The sequence below is a fragment of the Lineus longissimus genome, chromosome 19 (genome assembly GCF_910592395.1).
Source record: "Lineus longissimus chromosome 19, tnLinLong1.2, whole genome shotgun sequence".
Taxonomy (NCBI): Eukaryota; Metazoa; Nemertea; class Pilidiophora; order Heteronemertea; family Lineidae; genus Lineus; species Lineus longissimus.
In genome coordinates this window covers 6,210,043-6,227,971 of record NC_088326.1, presented here as the reverse complement: position 1 = coordinate 6,227,971, position 17,929 = coordinate 6,210,043, and the positions used below count along the sequence as shown (strand labels likewise).

Genomic DNA, 17,929 nt, shown 5'->3' with positions numbered 1-17,929 from the left:
GACACAGCGGAGAAAGGAATGCTGGCAGTGTGGCCAAAGAGACAATTTAGACGACTCTTACACACACGCACACCACAGGTTTGGGACTGAATGTCAGGCCATCGCTGATTTTTTAACAACGCCCATGTGTGGTACCGTAAAATACATGCTCCTGCGCCCCACTTGTCCAACCTCGTTCCTAGTATACAGCACGACGAGATGAGCTCTCTTGATCATGTATTTTACCTTATCATTATTCAGTGACGAGGTTGATTCTGCCGTTCTGCATTATCTAGATACCGCACTATCGAGTAAACCGTCTCCAGAGAGGCTTTTATTATCAGTACTGCTGCATGTAACAAGGACACACTTCATAGTATGTATTCCAGTTGTTGATTTGACCTAATTTTCAAGGTCACAGAGGTCAAATAGCCGTAAACTTGCAGACATCTCTGGCATAGACTTGCTGTTATCAGAATTCTACTTCACCCACCATAATGATCATACCTGTGATAATCATTATTACAATGTTAAAATTTTTTAAAATGCTATTATTAAGTACCGTAATCAATGTTTTGGTGAGTCTTGTAATTTGAAAGTAAGATTAGTGTTGAATAGTATGTGACGAGTTTGTCCCTTATTTGGTCTATTGGAGTGTTCTGCTCGGCAGGGAGGCTTCAGGCCACAACATAGTTTGTGATGCATTCTTCCCTTAATTTGCTGTCCATGCCATCTGAGAGCCTGAGATGTAGCAATAATGCTAATTATTTGAAATCCAAGTATAGAAAAACACCCACCAACAATAGCATTGATCTTTTATGGGATTATAAGCGCGCAGCAGTAAAGCTTTGGCTTTTCTACGAAGCGCTACTATGGTTAACGTGCATACGTATCCAATGTGAACAATGTTTCTCAAGTCCATGGATTCGATTGAAATGGCTTAAATTTGACTAAAAAATGGCCGCCAAAAGAGATAAACGCGCGACTGAAGCAACTCGACTATTCTGAGCTCCGAGAGAGAACCACATGAATATTCACACTGTTTTATAATCAAACTTCAATTTCAGGGGAGGGGGTTCGGGCGGTTTACCCCCGACATATGTGTTTTGATTTTTGAGACTTTAGTAATAATATCCAAAAGATGCTTAAAATGGATATAATCCCGAATTAAGGTCTCATAAGGGACTTTTTCTGTATTCATGCGCGGCCAAGCCCTAAACGTAGTTCCTAAAATCATTGATTTCTCTGTCCTCACAGTATGTAAGTGTTGATTCAGCAGTTGTTTTTTTTGCAAAGACATGTTATTTTTGAGTTTCTGAAAGCTAGGGCGCTACTTAATAGGCTGCTAACAAGAAACTATGCATTTACTCTTGTTGCCGACGTATGTGTATACTGAAATCGGGATGTGCGTCGGCTCCATGTTGAAATGCCGTCCAGTGCCAGTTGGTGCGTTTTTCGCTGATTTGTGCAAAATTCAACATATCTCAAAAGTTCAATGGTTGACCCTCGATTTTTTTTTGATTTTTGTCTAGCGTAAGCAACTGTCTTTCATGGGAGAATGGTCACTGTAAGAATTATTCAGGAAGAAATGTATAATATTTGGGGTTTTCGTGATTGTTCGGCCCAATATGTAATATTGCCATTTGGGATGGTGAACAAAGCTAGGAGCAAATGCGACGCTTATGATTTATTTAACGAAATAAAATGCCCGATTTAACATCCTGCAGAATCAGGGAATCGGGCGTTTCCAGTGATATACGACACAAATGGGATGTCCTCATGCATTCACTTTGGAAACGCATTTTAAAATATATGTAACGTCCTGTTAATCGGGCACGTCATCATCGCGTACAAATTTTGGAAAAACTCCCTAGCGAGACCTAATGAAGCAAAAAACGGGCAGCGAAATTTTTTCCCCAGGATACTTGGTACACAGTGTACATCTATCATCCAATCAGAGACCGTCACCATGTTTACGTAGCCACGTGCGTATCTATAATTAAGACTTCCACGTATGTTGCAATCAGATGAATAACACAAGGGCATTCACGCTGCTTTGAACATGTTTAAAGGGAGGACACTGGAAAGTTTTTGTGAGGAAACAATATAAAGCCTATACATTGCTATAGGGCCTAGCTATATACTATGCCTATGGACCAGTGGACGATAGATACAATCAGGATATGAACACAATCACAAGTGGTAGTCAAAGCACTCTTACCGATGATAAAGTTGGATAAAGTTATCTGTATTGTATTGTAATGCAAAATTTTTGGGACACCCTGTATATATGCTATATGTACATGATTACACTAATATAGTCTGACAGGCATTAGGCCTACTAATGTAGGGCTGAGTTACATAGCATTCGATATCTGTTCGAATATCACTGCAAGAATACAAACCTTCAGCCTTGAAAAGTCACTTAAATCTGTGTTGTCACATGGACAATTGCATTGTATGCGTGATTTGTCACGCTCACATTCACCCATTGTTTTGGTTGAATGAATATGATAATGTAGTTGATGACTTTTCATTTTTCCGCCATCTGATTGGATGATAGATGTATACTGTGTACCTAGTAAGCCCCCCTCTTAGGAGGGGCTCTTAAGATACACGTGTGTGCGGGAGTACATAATGTAAATGAATGATGAGAAATAAAGAGAGTAACTATTGTATATCCTACAAACAATTTTTTTTGGTATTTTTTCTGAATTAACTCCGTTGAGTTTACCGATTTCTCCGCGATCTTCCGGTGGTGGTTGCTATCCCATTGGTTGAAATTAATTTAAATTAAATTTAAATTAATTTAAATCTTCATGGGAATTCGCTACATCATATGCCTAAGAAATTGGCCAATTATATTAATATTAATATTTTTATTAGAGAAATATCCGTCCTAAATAATGACAGAAAAGGGTGGTTTATTTCAATTTTGTGTCGACATGGTCGAGGTCACGTGACATAAAAACAAAACAATCGCACACACCCGTCCAAAAAAGGCACTTTAAGAAAAACAAATACGTTTTTCCAGCTTAAAACCACACTGACGACTAAGTTATATTGGTCTACTGCCCAAATCTGAAGTATCAAAATGAATCGAAAACTAGAACTAGCTCTATTTAGCAAAAGTTGCCTGAAAAATTCGGGTGAGCGACATACTGCACCCTAGCGGCCAATAATTAAACTACTTTCAGCCTTCTGCTCCGGTCTCGTTAGGGAGTTTTTCCCAAATGTACGCGATGATGACGTGCCCCATTAACAGGACGTAACATCTATTTTAAAATGCGTTTCGAAAGTGAATGCATGAGGACAACCCATTTGTGTCGTATATCACTGGAAACGCCCGATTCCCGTGAATAAGGTCAATCACAATGTATTACATTACCAAAACAAAAATGTGTCGGAAGGAACTATATGGATGGTCCCATCGCACCCCCCCTCCAGCAGTATGACACAGAAGGGCTAGTTGACTGTCCACCGGGGGGGGGGGGGGGTTTGGGGGGAGCTTCCCCCCAACGCACTGGTAAAAACCTATGTCGACGGAGGGGGGTTTGGGGGGTCCCCCCCCCCCCCATTGTAACAGCTGTAGTTGTTAGAGCTTGCACTTAACATATGCTCGTAGGGGGGTTCGGGGGAGCTCCCCCGACCTAAAGGGGGGCTCACTAAGTCCTTGACTTTACATATTAAGCCCCCCTTCTCAGGGGGGCTCTTAAGATACATGCGTGAAGGAATTAGTGCATTTCCATTAGAAATTCTCTGTATAGCTTGAAACAAAAATTTTTGGTCAAAAAATCTGCGGGGTAGTTTTTATGTGTCTGTGCGTCACTCCAGTGGGTCGGTGGGTCACGCGCCCATTGGCTGATTTTCAATTTTCAAGAATTAATTTCAATTTTAGGGGGGTTCGGGGGGCCTTTCCCCCCCCCCCGACACATGCCTAAAAAATCAGGAAACATTTATTTGTATTCTAATTAGAAAAACTGCCGTTAAATCACGCATTACTCACAAAAATGCTGACGTTTTGTTTCAATTTTGCCGAGGTCACGTGACATATAGTTTATTCCACACACGCGCGCGCTCGCCTGGTAACTGTTGCCAACACGTGTTTCTTCAGTGTTTTCTCGAAATCACACTAAATCAACAATACAATATGATCCAAATAATGCAAATACGCTTTTCGTGCCATCTAACATGCACTTGACTGCCCACTGCGCGTGCAAATTAGCGAGAAAAAATTATTGTTATTGACTTTTTTTTCCAATATATACACCAGCGGAACCATTTCCACATCGGCCGTGGCCTAATAATCCCAACAATTTTAGGGGGGGTTCGGGGGGATTTTATCCCCCCGACACATACTTCAGGACAGATCAAAGAATTTCATTTGCATGTCCGCCTTAAGTGTCAGTCCATGATACCACCATGCAGGATCATGCAAATGGTGGCAAGGTGGGGGGTCAACAGATCTAGTTGTAATTTCTACCACAGACCTATCCTAGGGTACTATGAAGGCTGGTGGATTGGTTTCGAAAATAACCCCACAGTTTTGGGGTACGGCTGTTAACCATTTCCTACTCATTTTCCTTTTAAAAAAACATGCATTATCCCTCAAAATAGGCTAAGTCTTTTGTCAATTTTCGTGCATCAAACAGAATTATCACTAAACACCGCCTATTGAAATTGAAAGTACATGATCTGAGCTACCTTTTCATGCCTTTTGTTTTGCCCCAGGTACATTTTAATGACAGGTACAGTACGTCCCAAAAACAATGCAATCTCAAATTTCAGTAAAAAGGCAATTTTAACTCTCCTTTAGCTTCAACACTGCAGTTTTTTAGGTGATGCCACTTCCAGGTAAGGAAGTCAGAATGCTGTTTTTTAATTTGCAAAAGAAAAAAATCCGGCCGCCCTTACGGTTTTCCGGTGAGGGGGGTCGAGTCGCGCCCTTCTCACTGGTGCCCATTTTTTGCCCATTCCCTCAGATAACTGACGAAATACACATGCTTTCCAAATAAAATTACATTTTTAGATGTTAGTGAACCCCCCTCTCCCTTGCCCCTCCCACACACTCCCTCAAACAACCTAGAGGCCTTTATTACCCCTGTGGAGGCTTAGCGGTCTAGGCGGAAACGAACACCAGCAACGACAACAACAACAACAGTTACAGTTACAATGCATTGTGTACATGCACGTGTACATTGTGTGATAGTCTATTGAAAATGGAGTTTGAAAAATCACAGTTGAAATGTGGATTTGCTGTCATATCCAAGGATATCGAGTGTGGTACTGACGCTTCATACCCCAATGACAAGAGTGTGATCCCCTTGAAACGATGTAAGAAGGACGTGCACTCCCATTTGATGCGTTGGATGTCCTCCAGAAAAGCCAGTCGAGTCAAAAGTGAATGGGAGCTCATAACACTTCGTGCTGGCGTGTTTGATATGAGTTCTCCAGTTCTGGACACCACAATATGCCCGAACCACCGATACAAGTTGAGTTTATCATGGAATCAGCAAAGGAGATGCCAGCACCCACTTCATCAACCCTCTAAAACAAGTCGGAAACCCAGAAAAGATGGTGGTTCAGTTCATCGAGTGATGTCTCGGGAAATATACATCAAGTGGGGAGTTTTTGTCCCAGTTGGCTCAGGTAAGGGATCAGTCTCAAAATCACTGAAGTAGAAAAGAAGCAGTAGGCCTGTAATGATACCCACTCTGACTAAACCTAACTTTGGTGCAAAACCAACTGAGTGATAACGATTTACCACTTCACTTGTTTTCTTCCTAGAAAGTTGATTGGAGCCTTGGCTTGATGATCAGGAAGTCCCAGTTATGATTCCCTGCCAGTGCCACTGGAGGTGATGCTTCACTGCCGTACAAAATCAGCATGGCCGGTCGCATTATCAAAACAAGTCTTATCACCATCATCATGTCCTCACACTATTATATTGCACATCATATTATCATTACCCCCATAATCTGGTGCCTTTTCAGCTCTGTGTAAAGGATGTGAGGCTAAACATCGAGTATCTGTGGCAAATGTAGAACCAGAAGTAGAACCAGCACCCATGGATACAGAGGTGAGTTGAATGAAAAAAAGGGGAGAAGATTCGGGGCAAGCCAAAGTGAATATTGGTTAAAGGGAATGGCCCGCCAAAAAATGGGGAGTTTTGGACGGCCCGGTCAAAACCTTAGGCGGGAATAAGGTTTCATTGATAAATATAAGGAGTTTCAAGGCCCCCAAATCACTTGTAAGGTTCAATAGATACTGGCCTTTCATTGGTTTACCGTCTGCGTATCATTTACATACTCTCATTTTGAAAAATATGACAATATTTACGATCACATTATTGATTTTTGCAACATTTTCGGTAACGCGCCCCTTGCGGATCTGTAAGGTACCATTCGGATGCTTGAAAAATGCTTCGTCTCGTCGATTCGCTCGCGGATAAACGCATCAGGTTGACTGCAGCAACTTTTAATTGTTGGAGACCGAGAAGGAAGGAATATGATTATCAGTTTGATGAAAACTTTGCAAAGTTTCTCCTTGGGACTCGAAATCCATACTACTATTCTCTCCATTTTCCATTTTCTCCTCTCTCCAACTCACTACTATCGCTATTGACTGCGTAACATACACTAACATTCTTTCGCTATCATTGCTAACTTCATTTACTAGAACACTGGCCTACTGGCATATTTATAACTCGTAGTAAATAAGGTTGTAAAAATATGCAAATGAGATGCCGTATATGGAAACCATGACGTCACTAAGCAGTTCTTATTTCTGCTACGGGTGGCGCTGTTGCTTGCTTCTGGAGGCGCTATTCAACCTCTTTTTAATTCTGCCTGCAGCGACTGACTTACATGTAAGAAGGTCACTGATGAGAGAGGAGGGACTAAGCTGAAAACCTTGATGCCATTCTGGCTCCCATCTCCTTGGCAATGAGGGATTCTAAGCCAAACCTGATTCTCCATCAATATCTTTTTTCAGTCTGCTGTTGCCTCTTCCTCTGTTCAACCAGCCGACGCCTTAGAAAACCCAGCAGACGGGACAGAAGGGCAATCTCTCAAGTCAGATATACATGTAAATGTAGGCCATGAGGTAAGTGTTCAGTCATCGCATGGTTAATGAAGTTTTTTATTGCAAGCATTTCGAGCTGATTTGACTAGACCACCAAGTACTATACAGGGTGTCCTGAAACTGAAAATTGGTTCGGTACACATCCCAATACTCACAGCCAGCCGAACGAAAAGCGAAAATCAACAAAAGATGATGCTGGTACGCAAGAGCAGCGAAAACCGGTGCAAAAAATGTCGATTTGTTCTATCTTTGTCCGCGAGAGGCGCTGCATTTCTGAGTTTGTTATATATCATACACATACTTGCCAAATACTATGCTGATATTTTCAGGGAGGAGTTGGAGATGTTCAGTATCCAATGAAGATTCAATCAGCAAGTGGTGGTGAAGGTGATGGATCTTCCTCTGAAACAGATTTGCTTATCAAGGTGAGATATGAACTACTGAGAGCACAGTCTGATAGGGTGGTAAAATTATCCTTTCTGCTTCTAAAGTTTCGTGACCACTTTACGAGATGAGGTGTGTCACTTTTTACGTAATTGGTAAATGAACAGTATCAGAAGCTCTGTTAATGAGAACTTCATAGTGCATGATTGCCATTTGAAGACCTATGTTGTCTCTTTGCAGAGAGGCCACCCTCTATACAGCGGCCTTTCCAAAAAATATTATCTTATAAAATGTATTATCTGTTTTTTTCAGGGTCGCCACTTTTTACCAGGGAATGGTGGCTCGACCCCTAGCACAGAGACCACGAGTGGGAATAATGATGCTCGTGATATACTAGACATCACGTGGGCCCCAACCCCAGCGCCAAAGAATTTTGAGCTTGCCACGCTGAATAGGTTTCTGCAGCAGGGAGGATGTGCACCAGTAGAAGGCCAGCTCCAAACTGCAATTGACGAAGCTTCTCAAAGGACAATCAGATACTACAAATCAAAAGCCAAGGAAGCTTTTGGCCTTGTTCTCCATCTGCTTGCCCCAGGACAAGAAGATGAACTCATGGCATTAGTTCAGCCTGTACCTTCAAACATTGACGACTCGTTGGCTGCAACTGTTATAAAGTGTTATGACGAGGCAAACACTTGGTTTACAAAAAGACAGATCCTCTCAATTCTTGCGGTGAATCGAACCAAATCACAGTTACTGGTGAGTTCATTTCATTTTCAGTGTCAAACCTTTTTGAGGACAAGTACATTTCACTCCTACGTCAGTTCAGAGAGGCCCTCTCTCAAAGATTTTACCTGAAGTATGAGCATGACTGATTATGCCAGATGCAAAATTACCTTCCAAGTCTACATAGTCACAGACTTCTGGTACCGGTATGCCAAACATGAAATATCTGATATACATAGATTGAGGTCCCTTGTCCCTTTCACAATCTGACACACCATTGAGGGTGAGACGGACAAAATGGTGTTGAATCAGCCCTTGTCTCTTGTACTGACATGGTTGATTTTACTATAGTGTGATATTTTAGGTAGCGACAAAATTGGCTGACTCCAAAATCTGAATAGTCCATATTCTTTTGCAGGATTTGATTCCTGGCTTGACTGTCTACAGGATAGACCAAGCTCGCAAGCATGCCAGAGATGTTGGTCAAGCTCAGCCAGTTCCACTTGAGCCAATCACCCGATCTCGCTTGGACAACGTCAAGGTGGATCACTTTCTGGACTTCATATCTAGGCCAGAATTTGTCCAGGATGTGGCCTATGGTACCCGAACCATGAAGTTGAGCAATGGAGAAAAGATTGAGATCCCAAACATAGTGCGAACAACAATTGTGTCAAGAGTGGTCCAACTGTATCAGGCCTACTGTGAAGAGACTGACTTCCACCCACTACAACGATCAACGCTCTTCTCAATAATACAGGTATGAGAACTTCAGCTTATTTTTTGTTGTTTGTGCTGGTGAAAGGGAAAAGTTGTGTTTTGATTTTAGTTTGTATTTCATTACTTTTTTCTGATAGTGATGGTACTTGACTTTTGCTGTTTGCAAGATTTATTTGTCTTGGTTATTTTGGCCAAATATATATCATCTGAAAAATAACCCCCCTCAAAGTGGACAATTGGCAGATTATCGAATCCATGGCCTTATATTTGGCACCTTTGAACCAATCTAATCATGAAAGCTGGTGCAAATTTCGGTACTGTGAAGTCAGACTCTCGTTTTTCTTTGATTACATCGTTGATCCATCAGAATTTTAGTAGTCACGCTGGATGGGTGTGTATTTTGATGGTACAAAGTTATAAAATTTGTTTCCTTTCATTTAGGTATGTGCTGCATCACAAAAGAAATCCCTTGCCGGACTTGACAACATTGCTGCTGAAGGTTCCCAGGCATTTGATAGCCTCATACATGTTGTGGAACAGCTCGGAGAATGTGGTATGTATGAGTACAACTGCTAATTCCATGAATACATATATGTAAATAATATCAGAATCAGATTTGTCCAGGCCTAGTTCATTTCCTGCAGCATCGTTCGACGACACGTGTGACATTGTACTTCTGTGGCTGGCAGCCTTTTTCAATGATAGGATTATGTCCAACGCAGCACTGATCTTAGATTACATGAGAAAGATTCTTACCCAATTCCCATATTTTCAGGATATTCAGCTACAACTGTCGAGGCCTTGAAATCAAAGATACAGTCAGCAAGGATGTATCTGAAGACTGATTACAAACTGCACATCAGTGAAGCCAGTCAGTGCCCCGATCACTGCATCGTGTATGCTCTAGCTGAAAGCACCTCAGCGTGCAAGCATGACCACGACATGTCCTGTGAAAGATGCAAGGAGATAGTCTTCATATTTGAAACCATTGAGTTGGCCTTCAGGGATTTACCTCTCGATAATTACAGGTGAGGCAATCAGTCATTAATTTTATGTCCCTTTCAAATGTAAAGATGTATTTGGGAACAGTTTACACATGCAATATACATGCTTAATTTTGATGGCAGATAATCAATATACTTCCCTGCCACAGGAGGGGGCTGTCTCTATCATCTGCAATGTCACGCATTCATTTTGAGGAAAAGGGTGGTGCAATGTTGTCAGACAGACACTGTAGCACACGTAAGGAAACTGCACTGTCAAAAGAGAGTTGTCCTCCACATAACATGACCAGAATGGACCTTGCAAGGCTTCAGGTCAGCTTCAAAGCTGATGTTTGTTTTTAGTTACAGTCTTCTGCTTGCTTCATGACTCATGCATATTGTTATTTTACTTCAGATACAGCAAACAGAAAGATGAAATACAATTCGATTTTGAGGCAGCAAAAGAAAAGATCCTCCAACTTAAGTCACATATTCTTCGGGCTAAAAACCAAGAACGAGCAAAGACCAGCCTTCTCCAAACTCTGGAACCACATCAAGCCTTGCTTACCATGGATTGGGCGATGAAATTTTTGCCAATGAAATTCAGGGAAGCACAACAAGACTGGTTTGCCAAGAAGGGTATTTCGTGGCATGTGACGGCCTCTGTATCAAAGATTGCTGAAAGCGAGTACAAGGTATGTGTTTCAAATGTTTATCGTGTTCAGTGCCGCCACATGTACACTGATATCATTCTAGTTACATGAACAACATTTTACTGCAAGGAGAGAATACCATTGAACTCTGTCACCTGGAACTGAAGAGCCAACCCAACAAGTCAATTAATTTTACCGCTGCTTATCAGATGATACAGTGTACTGTTTTACTGATTTCCATATACTTGTGTTCTTCTAGTAAAAACTGCAAACTTGTGATCCGTGAGGATGAGAGAGGGGCCCCATAAGATTTCCTATTGTACACCATTTCATACTGCCAACTTAGCATGTCTTCTGTCTATTTTTCAGATTCACTGCTTCGTCCACTTGTTGGATCAGTGCAAACAGGATTGGCACAGTGTGTACTCCGTCATCGACGCTAGTCTCAGCAAACTTATGGTAGAGTCGCCACAAGTGACAGAGGTGTTTCTCAGATCCGACAACGCAGGGTGCTACCACAATGCATCCTTGTTGTTATCTCTCCCTGTCCTGTCAAAGTCAAAAGGCATCACCATCAAGCGCTACGACTTCAGTGAGGCCCAGGCAGGAAAGGACATTTGTGACCGAAAAATTGCGCCCATGAAATCTCACATTCAAAGATATGTCAATGAGGGGAATGATGTCACAAACGCCAAACAAATGAGGGATGCCTTGGCATCGTATGGCGGAGTACGGGGCTGCCATGTCGCCATTGCAACTTTGAAAGCAGCACCTACAAGTGAGAGAGGAACATGGCCTGGCATCACGTCTTTTACCAATTTTGAATTTGAGGATGAAGGAATTCGTGTGTGGAAGGCTTATGGTATTGGTCCAGGCACCTTTCATAGTTACAATAAGCTGTTGAAAAAGTGTAAGCAAGGACCATCAGGTGTCATTGTTGGTGATTACACAAAGCCAGCAAAAGTGACTGGAGCAATGGCTGGCAACCTTGATCCAACACAGGTTGTCCAAGTACCCTGTCCAGAAAATGGGTGCAGCAAGACCTTCCCCACCCAGGAGGCCCTCACCACCCACATGGCGTGTGGTGTACATGATCTTCTGCCACTGAAAGACACCAGGATGGATGCTATAAAGAGGAAATGGGCAGGAAGAGTGGAGGCAGTCGGAAAGCCCAGGGACGCCTCAAGTTCACTTGAACTGCAATCCGCTCTGCAGATGGAGGACACTGATACCCAGGTCAGTGCTGGCTGGGCGCATCGAGGACAGAGGACTGCCCGTCGCTATTCCCCCGAAATAAGAGCCTTCCTTGAAAAGGAATTTATGAAGGGAGTCGGTGGAATGAAAGAAAATCCAGTCAATGTGTCTTCCCGTATAAAGGCTGCTTTCGGTAAGGAGGATTGGCTGACATCTCATCAGGTCATGGGTTACTTCAGTCGTCTCTCCACGAAACAGAAGTGTGGACGTCTTCCCCATGGTACCCAGGCGGCTGTGGTTGAGGAATCTGATGCAGAGTTCGCTGTTGCAGCTGCTGCAGTAACACGACGCCAACTCAGAGACAAGGTCATCAACCAGACAGGACTGTAGATTTTTAGCTCACCTGGGTGAGCTTATGTCGTCACGTCTTGTCCGTCCGTCAAAAATGGTGGCACGTTTGCTCACCATTGAGTCTAGGAGGTTGAAACTGCAACTACGTATATCTTAGAAAACCCTCAATACTGACAGCCTTCATCCACACCAATTCATTACTCGTTAGTGTAGACGGCGTTTATGGGGAGTTTTGGACTGCCCGGTCAAACCCTTAGGTGGGAATAAGGTTTCATTGATAAATATAAGGAGTTTCAAGGACCCCAAATCACTTGCAAGGTTTAAAGGAGTTCTTTAATTATTATTTCAGTACGGTTCATCTTCTCTTTTTTTTCTTTAAGCAACCATACTTCCTGAAGGTTTTGACGTTTTTCAAAAAAAATGTTTACTCTCAAATAGTATAAAAACGCGTTTTTAATTATTTTTAGCACGCACAACTTCTGGCGCAAAAGACGTTTCGCACCACGTCAGTGCATGCCGAAGTCCCGAGTTCACGTCACCCCGCTATTACGACGTAACGTCATTTCCATTCACGTCGCAGCTACAATCGGACGTCATCCATGACGCCCGATTGTAGTTTTCAAACCCCTCGCAGCGCGTCACAGTGTATTGATCTGTAGGAAAATTATCTCTGCAGGGAGGCTGTCCTCAGAAATGAAATCGGAGAAACGTGATAGTTTCGTCAGTTTTTGAATTTTTCCCTTTTTTGTGCAGTTTGATGATGGAAACTTTGTGCAGAATAGGAGGTGACTAGGCAGCCGAGGGCTTGGTAATATTGCCCTTAGTTACTATACTGGTCCTTTAAGGAATACTGGTCTATTATTTGTGGTGTACGTTTTCTTATCATCAACATACTCTCATCTTGAAAAATAAGACAATGTTTACGATCAGTGCGACCAATTTTTTACAGTCATTTTGCAACATTATTGTTAATGCGTCCCATGAGGATTCGTAAGGTACTACATGTATTTGGATGTTTTGGGACAAACTGCCTAGTCTAGTTGTGAATAATCGAACTGAGGTATTATTTGTATTTTGCAACATACTCCGAATAATAATCATCTAAGATGATCTCAGATGAGTAATAATTTGATGGGTAATGTTGTGCAACAGTATCATAAGGACTGCTGGTCAAGCACTCTTGAGCTGGGAGAGAGAAATGATAAGAGGGTGGAGACAGATTTTCTGAAATGTTGGTCTTTGAGTCATGACTGTGCAGAATTAGCCCAGTGAAAGTTGTCAGCTACACATCAAGAATTCTTGATTTAGAATGAAAGGGTACGACTTTATTGGATGTACATTCATCAGGCTTGACCTGAGATTTTCCACGCCATTGATTGCAAATGCATTGTTCGCATTCTACAATACATCTCTCTTTTTCTAAAAAAAATACATGGTGAATTTCCTAAAACTGTTTCATGCTGTGTTTTTGTCTCCCTTGACTAACATAACCTGCAATATGAAGGACATCCAGATTTGATGTTATCTAGCGGATGGTTCATCAGGTAAAATGCGGGGCTTGGTGAAAAAAAAGAAGATTTTATAGCGATATCTTGGGATAAATTTGAACTTTGGCTTTTAGTAAACAATTGTAAATGCCAAGATAGATTTTTAATGTCAGTATACTTAGTAGCGCTAATGTCAGTTTTGAACAACCAAGCCTGCTACTGGAAAGTGCGACTCTCTCCTGATACTATCCTGCACTTGGGCCTGACATGTAGTACCGTAAATGAGGTGTTACTAGTATTGGTCCCTCCCTAGTAGTGGTTAGTAGTGGTTTGGCTATTGTCTGCAAAATAGCCTTTTTCTATGTATCATTATATTAGCTTGTAAATAAATCACCCATTTGTAAAAAAAAAGTGTCCCTGCTTCTTAGGTGGCAGCACTGTCCTCTGCAGACAGGTACAAGTGTAGCATGTGGAAAGTTGTGATCTCTCCTAAGGGACTGGACAGTACCGTAACTCAGTTCATGAAAAACTTCTCCATTCCAGTACATGTATATGTACAATTTAGCCAATGCTAGAGCAACTCCAGGAGAACATTTCACCGCCAACCAAGGAGCTAAAAACTTCCAATAGCAGTACTCTGACGGTGCAGCCAACTGCAGGGTTGTCCTCATCAAACAGTCATGGAAGGTGTTACTAGTATGTGAAATGAGCACTTCTGCAAGGTTCTTAGGAACAGGATGATCCCTGCATGGGTTGATAAAGATGTATTAGTAGGTCATACCACATGCCCTTCAGGTGCCTTAGCCATGGGGGGGGGGGGGGGGGTCCAACCCCTACAACATGCTCTGGCAGCATGACACAGGCTAATGAATGGGTCAACATTAGCATCCTCACCAACAGGGGGGTTTCTTTAGGTTTTCGGACTGTAAGAAGGCCTACATGTAGCTTATTCAATTACGTTGCCATCAGGTAGGCCAAGGCCGAAATGTTATTTGAAATTCAAATCAGCATTTCAGGACCTATGGGGCCCAATTCCCCAAAGGGCTTTCATCAAGGGCAAATTTGTAGTGATGAGCTTGTTCTTTTTTTGGGGGAAAAATGCAAGTGGAGTTATTTACCGGTAGGCCTACTTAAAATAGGTTAGTAGGCCTAGGCATGGGGGGGGGGGGGGGGTGATCATGGTGGTTGACAGTAACTACTAATCCTTATGGCCAGCACCAAGCATAAATTATGTGTTCATTATGCATTTATTTTATAATTCATCAAGTGTACACAAGGTGGCAGCACTAGCCAATGAGTGTCATTTTGGTGGAAAATAGCACTTTTTCCTTGGTTTATCCTGGGAAAACAGTAAAAGCGGCCGGAAATTTTATTTCTGATTTTGAAAGTAGGTATCATTACCCCTATCATGTGCAAGCCACAGCATTCAAAGACCTGCAGTGTTGGAGATATGAGCGTCGATAGAGAGCTCTTCCTAAGCACTGCCCCTAGGTATGCATAATTACTAGGCCTAGCACGACCAAAGTATGAAGTGTTACTCAATGACCTGTTGCAGAATGGAAGATCTCATCAAATACTTCCATCATACAAAGGGGGAAAATCCAGCTATTTTTTTTAGTCTCTGCAGGAGTGCCCAACATTGACCCAAAAATACACAAAAAATAGGGGGAAAAAAGCTAAAACAAGCCCCCTAACTAGGCCTGCCCCTAACTCGGTTGCTAGTGATTTTTGAGAGTCATCAATTGCTGTGTAATGATGTCTTAGTGGAAGGATCTTGCATACCTAATCTCGTTAAAAACGGTTGACCCCCACCTTGCCACCCTCTGCATGGTGGTATCATGGACTGACACTTAACAGCTTAAATCCTGTACAAAAGTGCTGTTTATTTGCGGAATTCAATCAAAACTCGCGCAGATTCGTGAAACAAGTCTCAGTTGGCAAATTGGCCGAACTCTCAATATACACCATCTAGATTCTGCACCCTAGCGGACAGAGAACAAACTACTTTCGGCCGTCTGCTTCGGTCATGTCAGTGGCGTCCGCACACGAATGAAGACACGATTTCGATTCTTCCTTTCAAATTTCCCAAATTTCTTGCAATATTTAGTAATTTTAACAGCAGTAAACCAATTCAGTTTCCCCACCATTGTACTGGGTAAAAACGTTACGCTATCGTAGGGGGGTTCGGGGGTGCTCCCCCGACCTAAAGGGGGGCTCACTAAGTCCTTGACTTTACATATTATCCTAGGAAAAATGTTTCGCAAACGGGCAGGCGTTTCGAGAAAAAAAAAATATTTTGAGATTTCAATAAACCTTTTGAACGAATTCCACATGGGCCGTATTGGGACCCGAAGGAGGAATGTATGTTTTTATGGGTACCATTGGTTTTGCAGATCTTCTGGTTTTTTCTAAAGAATAATCAATACTCGCTAGCAGGCTTTTTATGCTCCCAGATAATATGTAAAGAGCAATCTCTAGTGAACTCACACAACTGTTTGACATGGGGGAGCCCCCAAACCCCCGTCCTTCTGACATATATAGCCAGTACATTGGGGGATGAGTCCCCCAAACCCCCTCCCCGTTCTCTGAAAGTGACAGGTTTTAGTCAGTACATTGGGGGGAAGCCCCCCCCCCCCCCAACCCCCCCATTGGACTCTAAAAAATGGAATTCCTTGGAGACGCTGAACAATAAGGCCCCATAAAGAAATAGTCCCCGCCCCGGTAGCTGTCTCATATCTGCTGAAAGAAGCAGCTCTTTGTGGTGAAATAATAATTGAATGCATGTCATGACACCCAGGAGCTTTTTCTCATTTCTGAAACAGTTGCCTGGTTGGAATGAATTGCCAAATCAGTCCGTCAAATCTCTATTCAATGAAAATTGAAATGTCACAACTGTCTCCACCGACGTTGTCCTGTATGTCCTAGCAGACGATTTTTAAATAAATGATGTGATTGATATACCATTGGAATGAATTATTTCTTCAATGATATGAAAGTTGAAAACCCTCTGACATGTCTGAATACAAAAATGCAGAGGCAAGACACATCATGCATGTCATGACACCCAGGAGCTTTTTCTCATTTCTGAATCAGTTGCATGGTTGGAATGAATTTCCAAATCAGTCCGTCAAATCTCTATCCAAATGGAACTTTAAGACCACTCTATAATTGTGTAGTAGTGTTAAAACTGACTTTTTTGAAGTAAAGTACGTAAATCGAGAAGAAGAGGACGTTTGCTTTGGTCTGCAATAAAATGTCACATCTGTCTCCGCCGACGTTGTCCTGTACATATGTCCTAGCAGACGATTTTTAAAATCATGATGTCCCACACCCGCACTTCAGTGGCGCCGGTGTGAATAAATCTACTTGCGTGAATGGTCAATGGCTCATGACGTCATGAAATCATTGCGTCACGAGGAAGGAAACAATGGGAATCATGGTAACTGTGGTTGCGGTGCGTCGTGAAAGCAGGATCGGCAAGCGCGGCCCGTATGGAATGCAAAAAACTGTACCGGAACCGGAACTGTCATGGGTCTGCACAAATTTTTTCAGATTCGATGGACATGATGGATATATGAATTTTGTTTACACTTTATACACACGTAACCATTACACTCACTACGTTGTGTGAGTTATAAAGAGGGTCCCCCCCTCCCACCTAAAGGCGCTGCGCGCTTTATGGGTTCTGCACTGCCGAACTCTCATATTTCCGACCATGGAGAATAAGAGCTGTCCTTATGTCTTTGCGAGAAACCAGGCGATGTGCCAACTTGTCACCATCTCGTCTTGTTGCTGCCATAACGGGTCATATCTGATTTTACAGTGTTTTTAGCGTTTCATCGGGTAAATATGGTAAAGTTGTTGCATCTCTCGCATATCTTGCTGTCGGACGAACTCGCCTTGGAAGCAGCAGCAAGTTACGAGAAAGCAAGCGAGGAAAAATCGAAATTTTAAATGGAAAATGTATCTCTGTCAACTTGAGTTGCTATTAAATAGGAAAAGGAACATTCCGAGTTCAATTTTGTGCGTTTGTCCGTACATTTGATAACTTGCTGAGTCTTAATTTGGATGGTTTTGTGGTTCGGAAAGTCCCACGAGGAAGAACTGATGCTCGTCCCTAGGACTTACATGTGTCATAGTGGCAATATATTTGTTCACACCAGGTGACGCCATTTTGTTTCCCTTATTTGGCATAATTTATGCCGCAGCGTCATTGCATGTAGAATGTACGTAGATCCTGTGCTTGATGCAGCGGGTGGACAAGGTAATTTACGGGGCGTTTGCACCTCGTCGCATGAACTTTCGCGAGCGGGCCTCCCATCACAAAATCCATTTGATTTACTCTGCATCTTACGAAAATAGTCATCACTAT

General features: G+C 42.4%; 1 protein-coding gene across 1 annotated transcript; it reads left to right on the top strand.

Moving 5' to 3' along the window:
* Nucleotides 1-4,423: 4,423 nt before the first annotated feature.
* Nucleotides 4,424-13,945, top strand: LOC135502845 (uncharacterized). Its single transcript, XM_064795959.1, has 10 exons — nucleotides 4,424-5,628; nucleotides 5,973-6,058; nucleotides 6,973-7,083; nucleotides 7,392-7,487; nucleotides 7,759-8,205; nucleotides 8,591-8,929; nucleotides 9,331-9,442; nucleotides 9,665-9,917; nucleotides 10,288-10,567; nucleotides 10,895-13,945. Exons 1-10 carry the CDS (start codon nucleotides 5,199-5,201, stop codon nucleotides 12,107-12,109), a joined length of 3,369 nt encoding a protein of 1,122 aa, XP_064652029.1. The 5' UTR covers nucleotides 4,424-5,198; the 3' UTR covers nucleotides 12,110-13,945.
* Nucleotides 13,946-17,929: the final 3,984 nt, after the last annotated feature.